The 16454-nt window shown below is 40.7% G+C and overlaps 1 protein-coding gene across 1 annotated transcript in view; it reads right to left on the reverse strand.

Moving 5' to 3' along the window:
• Positions 1 to 8070, reverse strand: part of LOC109486884 (gamma-aminobutyric acid receptor subunit gamma-3-like) — a 79465-nt gene extending 71395 nt beyond the window's left edge. Inside the window, exon 1 of the mRNA XM_019790790.1 lies at positions 8002 to 8070. Coding sequence (XP_019646349.1) covers positions 8002 to 8049 — 48 coding nt within the window. The 5' untranslated portion in view covers positions 8050 to 8070. The remainder of the gene's footprint in view (positions 1 to 8001) is intronic.
• Between the last annotated feature and the right edge of the window lie 8384 nt (positions 8071 to 16454).

Raw genomic sequence — 16454 nt, forward strand, 5'->3', positions numbered from 1 at the left:
CACACACACACACACACACACACACACACACACACACACACACACACATATATATATATATAATTAGATTTATTTTATACCCCTTTATTTCTTTTTGTACTATGTTCAATAGGTTTTGCATGTGTTTTGCCATGTACAGTGTACCATGTAAAACTGTCGTGCAATAAAGTTATTTTCAACTCATAATATAGCTGACAGCTCTAATCAACCTTAAGACTGAAAAAGACTCTACAGCAGAAAAAAGTAAGGTTCATCACTAGAGGGAGGCAAAATAACCACATAACAAGCTGTAGATTGACCAAAGGCGCCGTTCTGCTGACTTCTAATATTCTTAGTCCCCCGAAGGAGCGTATTGGAGACCGTCAGTACCGAGGCATCAGTCTTCCTACTACCTTTCATGTGTCTAACGTACAAGCCATAAACCTTGCCGAAACAGTCGCAAGTTTATTACATATTTATACAATCGTAATGCGCTTTATACCGATACAATTATCGAATCATTAACATTGCATGCCAACACACTATAACCAGTTCTGCCGAACATCAATTCGAGCAGAAAAGCCCCATAACGAACATTAATTATTCTTAGCATCACCGGTTTATACGCGCATAATTCTGAGGGATTTTCTGACATGATGCCAAAAGGAAAAATCATTACTCCCCGTAACACGGCGTCTCCCGGGGCCTGTACGGAGTGAGGTATTTGATCCCTCGGGTTGTACCGTATCTAGTGAATCGGTTCTACGTACCACTATACATTCACGTAAAATTGGATCTATTGGAGGCCATGTTTATTTGATTATATGGATGACATCCTCTGGAAACCCCAAAACTGATGCGAGCGTGCGAATAAAAAAAGTTTGGCAAAAAAAAGTTACTTTCATTATGAAATCAACGTGGTTTTGAAGGTTGAACAAATGACATGGAGTATGGTATGGTGAGTAATCTACTCTTCAAATTGATTTCTTTACATTTTCGTCTCTTTTTGTTGATTTTGGCATTCTACGACATTGGTATCGTTTTGCAATATATTTTTGCAACTTAAGCTTTATATTTGCTCATTTTGCAACAGTTTTACAATTTAAACTATGGTTGAAAACCTTTTTTTGAAACAGCCGAAAATTCATGCGCGCGCGGATGTCATCCATATAATCAAATCAACATGGCCTAAAATTGGATCTATCGGAGGTTAGCGAATTTACGATGATCTATCGGAGGTTAGCGAGTTTACGATGATCTATCTCGCACCAGGGTTCGCCGCGGGTTGATACTGATATAAAAGATTTACTCCGAGAAAGGTCAACCCAAATATGGTTTGTTCCTCATTCGTTGTCTTAGGCCATGTTGATTTGATTATATGGATGACATCCACGCACGCATGAATTTTCAGCCGTTTCCAAGAAAAAAGTTTAATTTCGACCATACTGTAAATCATACAAAAGAGTTACAAAATGAGCAAATATATACCGTAAGTTGCAAACAAAAAAAATTTCGGAAAACGATACCAATGTCGAAGAACGCCAAAATCAAACAAAAAAAGACGAAAATGTAAAGAAATGAATTTGAAGAGTAGATAATTCGCCATACCATACTCATTTGTCATTTGTTCAACCTTCATGACCACGTAGATTTCATAATGAAACAAACTTTCTTTTCTGCCAAACTTTTATTAATTCGCACGCTCGCATCAGTTTTAAAGGTTTCCAGAGGATGTCATCCATATAATCAAACCAACATGGCCTTATTATTGATTTACCAGAAGTCTTGAGTCTTGGAGGTCAGTGATTTAAGATAATCTGTTTGGTCCTTACGCGGCAGAATAAGTCTAGAAATTTTCATCAAGTTTCTTATCGAAGGTGTAGTCTCGCTATTTCTCAAAATAAAATATTAATGATAGGAAAGGTCTTGATGGCGTACAAGTGCAAATCATGATATGCAAATTACTTTACTGATACTGGTCTACCCGAAATACCAAGGGAAGGTGATAGGACTTGCGCGCATAGAAGTACGATTCGTATTTAACCCCAAATTGTTGTTTTGATAGCGAAAATTTGTTATTATTTTCATTATTATTAGTTTAATATGTATATCTTTGTTTAATTCTTTTTTTTAATGTTTGGTAGGGTAATGGTATAAGTTTAATGTAACGTGACTAAGTCACAATTTTGTCTGTATTTGTTTATCTCTTATCACTTAAGAAATGAAAGTGCCAATTGTTGATAATCACTCTTTGTTTGTAGCGAGGTTTCGGGTTCTTTGAGGCGTATGTATTGATTTTTAAGTTCCACCAGGGAAAAAGCTGAATTCCCTGCTGTTTCATTCGTCAACTGTAGATATTACATAACTGATGATTTAAGGAAACCAGAGGTGCTAGGTTTTGTTATTCTTAACTACATCATAATTTTTCTCTTGTATTGATTGTAACCTCTGACATCCTCTTTGTAATTCAGGTATAGTTGGCGAGTCTGTCTTTTTTTCTGCCTTTGTGTGCATGTATGTATGTATGTGTGTATGTGTGTGTGTGTGTGCGTGTGTGTGTGTGTGTGTGTGTGTGTGTGTGTGTGTATGTGTGTATGTGTGTGTGTGTGTGTGCGTGTGTGTGTGTGTCTGTCTGTCTGTCTGTCTCCGATTGCTTTGGTTATAATTGAATCTATATGTGATTTCCTGTTGAGAATTGGGAAAACTGCAGTAAGATTAACGAGCATGCAGGCAAAGTAAAAATACAGCTTATAGTGCATAACGCATAAATATTTCCTCCTTAACTTTTTTTCAACTACTTCCAAACAACTACTGTATGGGTAATTTGGACTACCAGTATCGTTTTATTTATATTTATTGCATCAAGACTTTTATTATTTCATTACTGTCATTCTAAATGTCTCTCTATGTAAACACAACAAGAAGAATACTATCCTGTAAGCCACATGTTGATCCAAAGCAAAACCATTACCAGTAACGTTTATGCCACCGCCTTTTATCATCCGGTCCTTTGGAATCCAATGGAATGGTGCCTCAATGAGAAATAGAACCTTAATTAAGAAGCCTTAACGAGAACCCGGCGGATGAAAACCCGTCCCGTCAGGACCGGACATTTACGGTCAGGAGAAGTCAGAGGCATTTACAGATGACGTTATTCTGGGGACGATAAAACCTGCCGTAAACTTTCCCTGCGTCTTTACTGACCGACTACTGTGTAGATGACGTAGTTTGGTAGGTAGTCATGTGGTTAGGGTTGTTGACTTGGGTTTTAAAGGTTCTGGGATCTAGCAGGATCCAAATGCTGTGCCCCTGGGAAAGGCATGTACATGTATCACACCTATTTCCTCATTCGGCTCAGATAGATCTTTAAAAAAAGCGTATGGCCATAGAACAAACAAAAACTGACCGCTACCAATGTACCAGCGTACTACCACTGCCAATGTAACAAATATTTGACAGTAGTAAAATGTTGAACTTTATTCCAACAGAACGAGTATAGACTACAGAGAGTTTTTCAACGACCACTGTCGCCTTCATGAGGATAATTAACTTTAATCACTCTCTATACTCGTTGTGTTGGAATATAGTTCAACATTTTACTATGATTATTACCAACACAGATGGATTTTCATTATATATATATTTGACATATTAACGTGGTCCATTGTAATCTACCTAAACCCAAACAAAATTAGCACCAGGACAAACCTTCCCAAATGTGTGTATTGATCTGCCCAGCCCACTTCCTACACCATTACAAAGCAGTTACTGCAAAATGGTAGCAAGATTATCGTAAGATCAATGCATTGTAGATGGTAAAACACACATATCAGGATTTACCTTAGGCCACACCAATTTAATTTGTTGGTTCTCGGATTCCCCTCTTCATTTTGCTTTCTGATTCTGGTTCTGAATCGTGATCAACTAAAAAAAATGCTCATATTTTGCCCCCAACAGTTGAGGAAAGCCTTTTACTTCCTAGTTGCTCCAGTTTTTCCCTCTATCAATGTATTGGTTTGATTAAAAGTTCAAAAGTCATTGTTTAGATATTAACCCAGCAAAAAAGCAACAACAGATGTCAATCTAAGGCCAGAAAGGTAAATGAAAAATAACGTTGTTTACAGATACATAAAGCCATATAATCAAATCACGTTGTTTGTTGAACGGCGTTATCTATTCTCTGAATCTCCCTTTATCGCATTAGCAAAGACACATGCGGAGATGTATGGAGATATGCAGCATTCATTCCGTGATCCATTGCAATGCAACCGTCTGATGTGGAGATATGACTACTCTCTCGCGGAAAGACTGACAACCAAAAAGAAATTCAACAAAGCCTTAGAAGCGTGATGGATAGCAACTATCTAAGACCTGACGGGTAACGTATATCATTACATGTTTTATATGTGATAAAATGTACATCATCATCCTAGCAGATTCTTATGTTACGAATGTATATGCATCTAAAATGTTGCGAATCTGGTATTACAGGTAAAAGCGTTCTAGGATGAAAAATAACCTCCCTGGCCAATTGAATATCGATTTATTTTGCAGCTCTGCGTTTCTCCGAAGATATCCCGAAAGATCTGAGTTCCTGATTGTTGTTTTGATCGATGATCCGCAGATACGTTACGTGTTCCGTGCTAATTGACTTCAGTCCACACAGGAGAGAACGAACGTGTGTCCGCTCCCTAGGCAAACTCCAGACAGCCCTGACCTAGTGATGCGGACTGCGTACTACCATTACCGGTTCAGTGCCTGACTACAGTACATATCAATTCAACTGTACTGTACCTGCATGGACTTGCATTCAAGCCTCTTGACGTATTATATTGCTAAAAACGCGATATTCTTGGACCAATGATGGCAATTTAGAAAAGTATGACAACACATATACACGGATGTTAAAATCAGCACCATTTTGATTCAAGATACTTTCGAAAGCATGGATTCTCTGCATAAGAAACCTGATCTACATAGAATTACTTGATCTGTTTTTAGGTTTCTGTCATGATTCAAGATCACAGGTTACTTTGTAAAATTGTTCAGGTACAGATACAAGTCTGGACAGGTACAAATACAGGTAAACCAGCTAAACCCCTGTACCTGCTGTTACCTTTAGAAACAGATACAGATCAGGACCTGTATTAAAACCGCAAACCTCTTTACCTGATATTACGTTTAGACACATATGTAGGTCAGGGCCTGTTCCCAAACCTCTGTACGTGTTCCTGATTGTCCTGTTTATGTACTACGCAGCCCTCCCCAGGACGCCGTGTCGATGAAACCCCATTAAGCGGCTCCTTGCACAAACGATTGGCCTCAGACAACGGCCAATGATGTCGTCTGACCGCCGAATGATGCGATCAATTTGCACGGCACCGCTCAGGACCCAGGAGGCCGGTCACAGGAACGGCGGCGGCATTGAAGAGATCCCGTTTTTAATTGGGTATAACAAAATAAAAAAAAGAAGGGAAACTAGACAAGAGAGACAGGAGGTTTCTTAACTATTTTCTTTTTTTTAACTTTTCGATGTTATTGAAACATAGACAAAGGAAAGGAGACAGAATAAGGATGTATCAAGCTACCCACGACAGGTTTACTGTCCAAGTGCTTCCACCAACCCACTCCTGCCAACTTGACACATCAAAATAAAATAATGACATAAAAGACAGACATTTCAAGGTTGATACAACGGAACGAGGGGTTAAAAACGCAAACGCAGTTTTCCCCCTACGATCTTCGCCCAATGAACTGAAGTGCACCATTTAGCTAGGAAAGCTGTCTCGGCAAGGCGTACGGAGGCTAGAGGTCCTCAAGTTCTCCACGCGCAGCGAGGCCGAAAATTACTTCGGTGCACAGCAGACGTCTTGGCCTGACCCTGTGGTCTGATAAAAGGCTTTGTGGACCACAAGACAGACGGCACGTTTCACGAGGAACAAATGTTTTCTGTCAAACAGACGAGATCTAAAGCAGGCACGATTTGATGAATGGTATAGTATTTGTCTCAACCATCACAAACTCGTTCTTGCACGAGGCCATGCACCTGTACAAGTCTTCTCAGTAAGACTTCTAAGTTCTAGGCCGTTCTTGTCTTTACTTTGATGCCCATTGCGAGCCATTCGGTATAGCCTTGTGTGTTTCTCCGTTTATATATTGTCATGCTAAATTCCATTTGCCACACAATTGTACAAATCAGTGTTGTACAGCTTGTACATGCTGCGAGGCTGATTTTCTTGAAGTGATATAGACAATCTACCGACGAAAAGAGCCTAGGACCACAAACTGTTTTGTAGATGAGGGAAACACGAGGAAAAAATGTTTTCTGTCAAACATACGAGATCTAAAGCAGGGCAGATGTAATGAATGGTATACCAAAGAAAAGCAGTTACTCAAGCAACTGGATATTTTGGAAACGTTCAGACGTTTGATGGAGCATCCTTTCGTGGGACGAAAGGTAGTGGATGCTATCTGAAAGGTCTGACCGTTTCCAAAATCATATCCAGTTGCTTGAGTAACTGCTTTTTGGCGTATCTTATTACCTGGATGTCTAACCTTCATCGACGGATGGATGGTATAGTATTTGTCTCAACCATTAGAAACTGCTGCACTTGGACACAAAGTGCTGTAGACAGTCTACCGACGTGCCGAGGACCACGAATTGTTTTTTAGATGATGGAAACGATGAGTAAACCATTACTCGCTTATGCTTGAAATATTTCAGTAAACCATACCTCTGTTAATTATTACCACAAAGGCTCAAACGCGCAGAATGCATTTCAAAGTCAGCAAGTTCGTGAGACGAATTGACCCAAATAATGAAGTATAGATCTCGGAGGTAACTTAAAGCAACTGTGTCCGATTTCACCTACTCAAGGCTAAAACGTATTGTCAGTTATGCGATACCGCTGCGGCTAGCGCTGGGGTGCAGCTACCAACAGAAATACTGCAAGGACATGAACGGCAAGTAGAGAAGAGTGCAACAATCACACAAAGCAATGAAGACTAGGGAAATGAAGATTTAGGTATTTGAAAATCTGAACCAAAGACATTGTGAAAACTCGAGCGTCAAGAGATGCAAAAAATCCTACATTTTGGCTGTGACCTGGATGTTTTACTCACTCATAGCTAAAATGCAGGGCAAGAAGAGTGGCCAGGAAATTACGACAATCACACAATGCACAAAACAATTGAAACTAGGGAAATGATGTTAAAGGTATTCAAAAATCTGAAACAAGTATTGTATAAACACGAGTGTCAACAGATCCCGAAGCTCTCACATTATAGCTATGATCTAGATGTGTTACCATTTATGTTGTACAGTACTGTATGTTATTTCACTCAAGCAAGGACATAAACGGCAAGTAGAGCAGTCGCACAAAGCAATGACGATCAGGGAAATGACGTTTGAAGTATCTGAAAGTCTGAACCCAAAGTATTGTGAACCTCTAGCGTCAACAGATCCCGAAGATCCTACACTGTGGCTGTGACCTGGATGTTTTACCCACTCATAGATAGAATGTCTTGTCAATTATTCTATACTGCACCAGCGCTGGAGTGTAGCAACCAACTGAAATACTATAAGGAAATAAATGGCAAGTAGTTGAGTATTTCAAAGACTGAAACAAAAGTATTGTAAAACTGGGAGCTTCAAGAGATCCCAAAGCTCCATGACCAGCATTATAAGTCTTATAACTGTGACCTGGATGTTTTCCCATCTATCTTGTCTGTTATTCCTCCATCTCAGTCAGGGCCGTCCCAGTACATACAGGCATGCCTGAACAAATGTGAACAGTCGCTCCGCTAATAAACTGCCCGACCCAGTTCAGCGCACAAGGCACGGCCCGACAAATAGCTTACTCCTCTGCGTCGCAGTGCCGTAGTCATCGGCAGATACCGTGATGAAGAGGGACGGTAAGAACATGTAATATCGCTTGTAGATGTACCTAGGCAAGACCAACTTAGCGGATTCTTTTGAAGCTGTGGAAGATGCCGGAATTGGTAAAGCAGAAGTGCACTTACCTCAGACAGGGAGGAAAGCAGCAGACCTCCACACGACTTGCCTGTCATGGAACTGTAGGTACACTGGTGGTACTGGTGTGCAGTCGTGGCTCTGCAAGGGGTTTTGAGGCTCCTCTATGGCGTGCAAAGCACAGAGATAGAATGAGCGTACCTGTGATTGCGTAGCCCCTTTATGCTAGAAAGGCTGTATAAGAAATGTAGCATTAACCGCCCTTTTTACTTATTAACATGGGGTTTTAGGCGTATTGTGGAACTGGATGTACAGTTTCCCTGAAAAACCCTTCACACACCCTCCAGATAAGTGAAACGCGAACGGAATTTGTAAGTAAATAATTGGCCCATCGTCGGACAGACGACAAACACCACCGCTATATAAAATATAGATGCACGCTCCGCGGCACACAGCATGTCTGCTTTGCTGAGTGCTTCACACACTGTCACATTCATAACCTTCTCACGACCAACCAACCGTTGAAGATTTGATTTGATTTAACTATATAAACAAATATACAGCCAGGACTACCCAACTAGCCGGAGGCTATTATAAAAGGCTAGTCCTCATAACTGGACAGTAAACAATTATAAACAATTAACAACGTCGGTTACAATTCAGATACATTAACATAGGTAACAGATAAATCATAAAATAAAGGTTAACAGATTAAGGCCACGTCTACATTTCTATAAGAATCGAATCGAATTTGAGCTAAGTTTGAGTCACATTTGACATTCGAACATTGACAACCTACTGCCGAACACTAGCCAACACTAGCCGACCTTGCTCGCGAACTACTCCCAACCATGGTTGGGTGGAGTTCGGCTAGTGTTCGGGATATTTGTGACAGGGGCTTAAAGCTTACTGCGATATAAATTATAGATGCACGGTCCGCATGCTTAACAGAATTTCTATCTCCACTCACAATAGTGTGTATGTACCTGACTATAACGCGAATTTACTTGCTTTAAGAAAAACCAGGTCAATTTGGGTGGGTTCGGCTAGTGTTCGGGAGACCATATTCAGCTATGTAGGACAGGGACTTAAAGGCATCAAATGCAGTGTTTAGGGCTTGGAAACCCTATTTGTCAAAGTCAATATTTTAGTCACTTATCTACATACTGAGTTGAAACCACACTATCCCAATGTATGTTGACCCTCATGAAGCAAAAATACCCAACATTCTGACAGAAAATGGTTACTGGAAGGGCCCTTGGCTGATTTTAGGGTACCACCCAGAAAGTAAAGGACTCATCTTGGGGTTTGTATCTGCAGTTTTAGATACCCGAAGTATGAAATAATGATTGAAATGTGCTAATGTGAAGCAGTATGTGTCAATATCACAAAGATTGCCTTATTCAGAATATTTCCAGTTTTGCTGCTATGAAATCGCATTGGATGCCTTTAAAACGTATATATACGTACTTCTATATGAAATATAGATACACGGTCGGCGACACACAGCTGGGTGCTTAACAGAATTCCTATCTCCGCTCACAATATATCTGCTTATATCGTGGATTTGCTTGCTTTAAGAAAATCTAGGTCAATTTGAGCTGCGCAAAGACCGTATCGGTAACGTGCTGTAAAAGGTATTACTGACAAGACTCAAAGTAAAGCAAGCTACATGTATCAATAATAGTCAACGTGGTTTTCGAGATGTGTAGTGCTGTGTGTGTGTGTTTATGTGTTTGTTTGTGTGTGTGTGTCTGTGTGTGCGTGTCTGTGTGTGTGTGTCTGTCTGTCTGTGTGTGTATGTTTATGTATGTGTGAGAGAGATATAGGATCCAACCACCCGCAACCACCCGCAAAAAGAACATCCAACGAAATGAAAACAAGTTCATCAATCACTTTACTCATGAGAAAACGCTTTGTCTGTACCGCCTCTACCGTTTCACTGCCATGAATTTCTCTTCTTTATTACTAATGATTCGCATTGTGAGTAAGGTAATAACACCATGCCGGAGAGCTAATGCAATGGCAGTCTTCAGGGAGATTAGTACTGATTCTCCACCATTGCCTGCTGTGTCCAGAACCGTGCTTTCTCCCGAATCCTGCTTTCTAATCTAAGGCAAATTCACGTTCTTGAATACGCGAAGACTATCCAGACCCACTGTGCATGTTCCTTACCCTAACCGATTTAGGAAAAGAGCTACATACTACTATACTATAGTACACAGGCACGGTTCTGGATACAACAAGGGTTAGGTTCAGGCACGGTTGTGGATTATCTCCACGTATCCAAGAACGTAGATTCACCCCAGCCACAGTTCTGGATACGCCTGAACTATCCAGAACCGTACGTGGTTGAGCATGGTTCTGCATGAAGCACAGTTCTGGATACAACAATGCCCCATGATGGTGTAGGTCTTTGTTATCAGAAAAGAAAGCATGTGGCGCTCCTCGGCCCGAATCAGGTGTCCCAGTGGCAGTCTGGGTCCGTTGGAGTAGCCGCTCTGTGACGTCTGTCTCTTCCAGACTGTTACAAGCCCATACTGACCCTATTTCATGGATGACGTCGCTTTAACGTCCCAGAACAGATGCCAGCGCGCGAGGAAAGGAAAGTTACATGCAACCTACAATATGTGGGACCCTACACCATGTGTGGGGTCGTGTGGCGTAGCGGCAGCGTTCTCGACTCGGAACCAGAGGCCCCGGGTTCGAGTCCTGACATGCCACCGATCTTGTGCCCTTTTGAAAGGCACTTTACACGACTTTCCTCACTTCGCTCAGCTGTACTGTCCCTGTGTTGGTGGCGGCATTAATATAAGTAGAAAAAAAACTTGAGTGTGCCGTCACCACGTCTTGTGATTACATGTTTTGGAATAAAAAAAAACCTACAATAACAAGATGAAAAAATGTTACATCTGTGATCACGAAGGTTGGAAAAACAACTGTACCCAGAAAACACAAAAGAACAGCAAGTTCTTTGTCTTGTCTAGGAACAGTATATAGACACGTTCGCCCATTCATTATATTGTAAATGTGCTTTTACGGTTGTGTCGCAAGGTGTAAAGAGAACTGAGGCCACAAAACATGGAACAGCACAAAATGGATCACTCGTTCTCCCAGGAAGTACTTTGTTGTCTTATCTCAGAATAATAGACACGCTCGCCCATTCAACTTCTTGTTCTGAATGTGATTTTACGGTTATGTTGCAATTTTCGACGGCGGCAAATTTGTCTGAAAACCGGCAAAAAATCGATGCACACACGCGCAGGTAGACGCCGCCCACGAAATCACTTCAGTACGGCTCAAAGTACCTTCCGGCACAATAGACCGCGTTGCTTTATTGTACCGTACGTGTGAGACACATCATTTCTCGGCTCTTCCATCCCTCCAGTGTCTAATGGATGCCCTGCCATATATTATTCTTCTGAACCACCGTCAGACATTCATTTGCTCTTGACTATCTGTACCAACTGATAATTATCATGCCAAATAGTTGCGCTGCTAAGGTGTTTTAATTTGTGGACCAGTAACTGGAACTATTTTATCTTTTACTAGTATCTGTTAATCCGGCAAATTTTGTAAAGATGTTCGTGTTCTAGTGTTTTACATGTGAATATGTCTCTTACCGAATTTGCTGTCATGTCACAGCACAATATTCAGCCATTCTGGCTGCTATGTTTGTGACAGTGTTGAAATAGACCATTTACACAATACAACGCGTTGCTTTATTGTACCGTACATATGAGCGTACATGTGAGACACGTAGTCATCTCTCTGCTCTTTCATCCCTCCAGTGTCTGATGGATGCCCGAGTTTCCCACCTCCCCATTAGTAACACAATGCCGCCGCTCTTAGGGAAATCCTACGAGCGCCATTACTCCTACCCGCTGGATACTAGGGGATGGAGATGGCACTTATTTCATACAGGCTCCTTTCCTCCAGACGGCGGTCGTTTAAAGACAAATATTGGATAAACATGGTCCAAAAACAAAAGATGCCTGAGTTTTGACATCAAAGTGATGACGACGGTTGTAAAATGAACTGGATCCACAAAACCTAGGACAAAAAAAATCAACACAAATAGATCACTCATTCTTGTAGTAAGTACTTTGTCTTGTCATAATCATAGGCACAATCGCCCATTCAATCTTTTTCCGTGAATTTACGGTTATGTTATTTTACTGTTATTTTTGGCGGCGTCAAATTTGTCTGAAAACCGGAAAAAACACAACGCCGCCGCTATGAGGGAAATCCTACGAGCGCCATTACTCCTACGGCAGGTATATCTTATGTATGACATCATTTGCAGACCTTAAATCTAATGCGAGAGGGCGAAGACAAAACAAGATGGGCAAAAAAAGTTGCCCGTCTTTTTTTCGATGAAATGGTTTGATGATGATGAAATGGTTTATTGAGAATTAAAACACTGACAGCCTTACATAGGCTGAATTGTGATTCTTTAACAATTCAATGCCATCTAAGACTCATATTGACAACATTATAGAAAATGGATTATAACAGACGGAAGGTGGGTACAGTCAGTCAATATTAATTCAAACTAGAATTCCGAGATCTCATACCTCCATGAAATATGATCTTGATATGTAAATGTAAATTTCTTCTTTAATTGTGTAAATGACCTCTGCATTAACATGATATATGCATCGTGATGTATGTTAACTTTTGATTAACTTACAGATGTCCCAAGTATGACATTCTCATCATTCACCATTACGAAATCATAGAATTTCCGCATTAATTATGCAAACTAGGTCATCATTTGCATAATTAGTATCTGTTGAAGTTCCACCTGCCATAGGTTACATACATTACATGTATGTAAGTGGTATAATGTAAAACACTGTAATTATAGAATTTCCTCATTAATTATGCAAATTAAGTCCTCATTTGCATAACTTTGCATTTAATTATGTACATCTCTCTCTCAGCTACCTACACACCAAAAATAATGAAAATATGTTGTTCCTGTCTGGACTTGTTGGCTTTTAAACATTTTGCCAGAAAGTGCCCTGCAGTTCCAGAACAAGCCGCTAGGGGGCCCAAACTCATATGACTTCTTCCCAAGCACGAGAGCTACCTTCCATCAAAATTTCATGACCCTGGCATGTCCAGATCGCGAGATATCAAAACCGGAAGTTGCACTGCAGTACCAAGGGAAGCCACTAGGGGGACCAAAATCTAATCATTTCCAGTTTTCGTCACACCCTACCAACACACCAAGTATGAAACCAATCCATCCAGGCGTTCTTGAGTTATCTTGTTGACCAACAGACGGACGGACAGACGGACAGACGGACGGACAGATAAACGCAACTGAAAATATAACCTCCATGACACATTTCATGGAGGTAATTAGACACCATTTATGACAAGAATTGAAGAAAACATAACAAAACAGCCAACAATTTTTTATCCATGTTTTACAAGACGTATCTACAGTGTTGTATCATAAGCACCACACTAAAGGTTACCACGCGACATCTGTTCCCATTCTCCGTATATTCTTGTCAGCGAACAAAATTTGTTGTTTTTAATATTGCAACCAGGCGAAAATCAATGTGCCTTCATATTTGTTTGCAGTGGCCTTAAATCGTCCTGGTGAAAAAGTGGAAGGAGGCGACATAGATTTCATGAGGCCTACTTTCCACCAGTCGGCGATCGCAAAGCGTCCCTTGAGTGACCAATATTGACTGTGTGTAACCCTCGATTTTATCATTGGAATACAATGTACTATGCAGAAGTATGATGTAAAAGGCAACACACAAATACACAGAAAACGTACAAACATTATTTTGCTGTGTATGAAATTCGTTGAACAACATTTCAAACATTAGTGGTCGCAGCCTCTCTGAGTAGGTCATCGTAAGTAACGGGGGAATAAAAGTAAGACGTACCGTACGCGTCTCGTGAAAGGATGACGTTATAACATGTACGATGTGCTAGGTATAACGCTTTCGGGTGAACAATGACATTGACAAAGTGCCGGCACTGGAGTCTCAATCTGAATGGACTAAGTGGTAAGTTCGGTCACACGGTATGGTACACCTTTTCTGTACCTATAAGTGCTAAGTTAAGGCACTTTGGTGAACTTTTGGAGAAGTTTGGTGGCTTTTTCTCTAATGCAATATGGAGGCGCCTTTCTTCAAATGCTGAGTGCTGGCTTGGTTGGTTGGTACATGGTTGGTTGGTTACAGGTTTTCAGAGTAAGGCCACACCGATTTAATTTTATGGATGACATCCGCGCGCGCATTGATTTTCGCCCGATCTCAAAAAAAAAAAAGATCACGTCTTCCGAGGCTCTGAACTGGCTTTAGGCCTGGGTAGTCCATGGTGGTGATAACTCTGGTGGACGGCAGCCAGGCTACCGAAGCTCCAAGACTCAAGAACTCAGTACATACGTACAGTGCCGATTCATAAATTCCGCAAAAATCCAGCATGTGTCGGCCTGTCATAAACGTCGTTATGTAATGCGCCAAATTCACAATACCAGCTGTGTATTCCTGTGGTTTAGTAGCATTTTTATTTTTGGCTGGATTTTTCTTTTTTTCGCCCGCACGCACTAGTTTGGGTGTCTTCAGAGGATGTCATCCATAAAATTAAATCGCTGTGGCCTAACAGTGACAGTAGAAGTGCTTGCTTGCAACCCCATAGTTTTATAAATGAGCTGTCTATTTGTGCAAAACTTTATTATCTTTGATTGAAACAAAACTGCAATTTTAACTGACAGAAAATACTTTCAAAGATATAATCTCATTTTGAAACTTCCATTTGAGAAGGATAGCAAATCCCACACACTGAGCAAATTTACAGTCAGTAAGTTCTATAATGTGCCAAAGTACTATGTGCGAATCGTTTTGTTTCATTTAGATCTTATAAGAGAAAAGCTATCGGCCATTATATCTCCCATTTGGCCATTAGACGTGGAAATTGCAGAGTCGCCGTAATCTTGCTCATTAATCTCACTGTGAAAACATAATCTAATATCAAGATTATTCAAACACAATCTTGTTTTAGCATCAAGAATCGGTGAAGCGATGGGCGTCTACGGCGTCATTGCAAGAATAAGTGAAAGACATATAAGAAAGTCTACATTTAACTTTAAGCTTAACAGCATGTAAGCTTCCTTGAATGATCGCTGGATCATGCATAGGTGTAGCTTAAGGAAAGTAATTTTCCCGAAATCGCATTACGAATCGATGAGATGTTCGTATAGGTCGTCCTGAAGTTTGCGGATCCTGATTGAGTTTTGAAAAGTTGTTGACTGTAAAAATCCTTCTACCTATCTGGACGGTTTTGGCCAATAAAATTACATTAATGACGTCATAATGACGGCATATTACGTCAAAACGACATAACAATTGTTGTTACAATTTATTTTTAGTAGTACAAAATCCTCTGAACATTTTGTGGTCATACGAAATACCGTTCGTGAGTTCTGAGGGTGGGGGACCGAATACCCCCCCCCTCCCCTCCACACACACACACACGAAGCTCAAAAAAGCCCGGTCTAGATATAGGGTTAAGGAAAGTACTTTCTTAGAAATTGTATTATAGATCGATGAGATGTTCGTATAGGTCGTACTGAAGTTTGCAGATCCTGATTGAGTTTTGAGAAGTTGTTGACTGTAAAAATTCTGCTTTCAGCGAAACGTGATTCCGTCTGCGCCACCTGCAGGTCAGTGTGTGCGACCTGAGATGACTGTCGGATGATGGGGGTGCTGGATTAACGGATAAGTGCTCTTCACACGTACATTAATCGAATCAGAGCCCACCTCGGTCAGGTTACGCAGAAGATTGAATCGTTTCCAGCCCGATGAGGCGAGAACGAACACTTAGGCCACAGCAAGTAAATCCTCCGCAGACTCCAAATCTAATGCGATAGGGCGAAAAAGACAAGGCGGGCCAAAAAACAAGATTCCTATATTTCCAAATCATAAACCTTGTCAAACAAGAATGATACCTTTACTACCAGCTATTACAACATCCATTGTCACTGAAAAATAAAGTTTTCAATCGTTGTACAAATCGTTATTTTGATTCATTGGGAACATCACATTTAAAAAGAATGAAATACATCTCTGCATCAAAGTAAAAGACAAAACAATAAATCAGAGTCTTGTCTTGTAACCCCTCTTCATATTTATCTGCCATCGACGTTCCGGCATGGTGCGACATGCCATTTTACTCATTTTCGGCATGTTGTCCACAGTCAGAGGGCAACAAAATTTCTTTTCTTTTTTCAAAATCAGGCATAAATCAATGCGTGCGCTGATGTCATCCATAAATATTACTTGCTGTACACTTATGTAGAATGCATGAGCGGTATTCCCTGGAGAGATGACGCCGTTCTGGTTCAATGTGAACGTAACCGTCAGCAGGCAAGAAAACAAAAACAACGCGCTGAGAACTACACTGCAGCAACAGCAGGAAACAAGATGCAATGTACCGTACCGTGAAACTCATTTAAAAAGACTAATGCTATCTT

This window comes from Branchiostoma belcheri, unplaced genomic scaffold (assembly GCF_001625305.1).
Source record: "Branchiostoma belcheri isolate BF01 breed outbred unplaced genomic scaffold, Haploidv18h27 scaffold84, whole genome shotgun sequence".
In the NCBI taxonomy this organism is placed as follows: domain Eukaryota; kingdom Metazoa; phylum Chordata; class Leptocardii; order Amphioxiformes; family Branchiostomatidae; genus Branchiostoma; species Branchiostoma belcheri.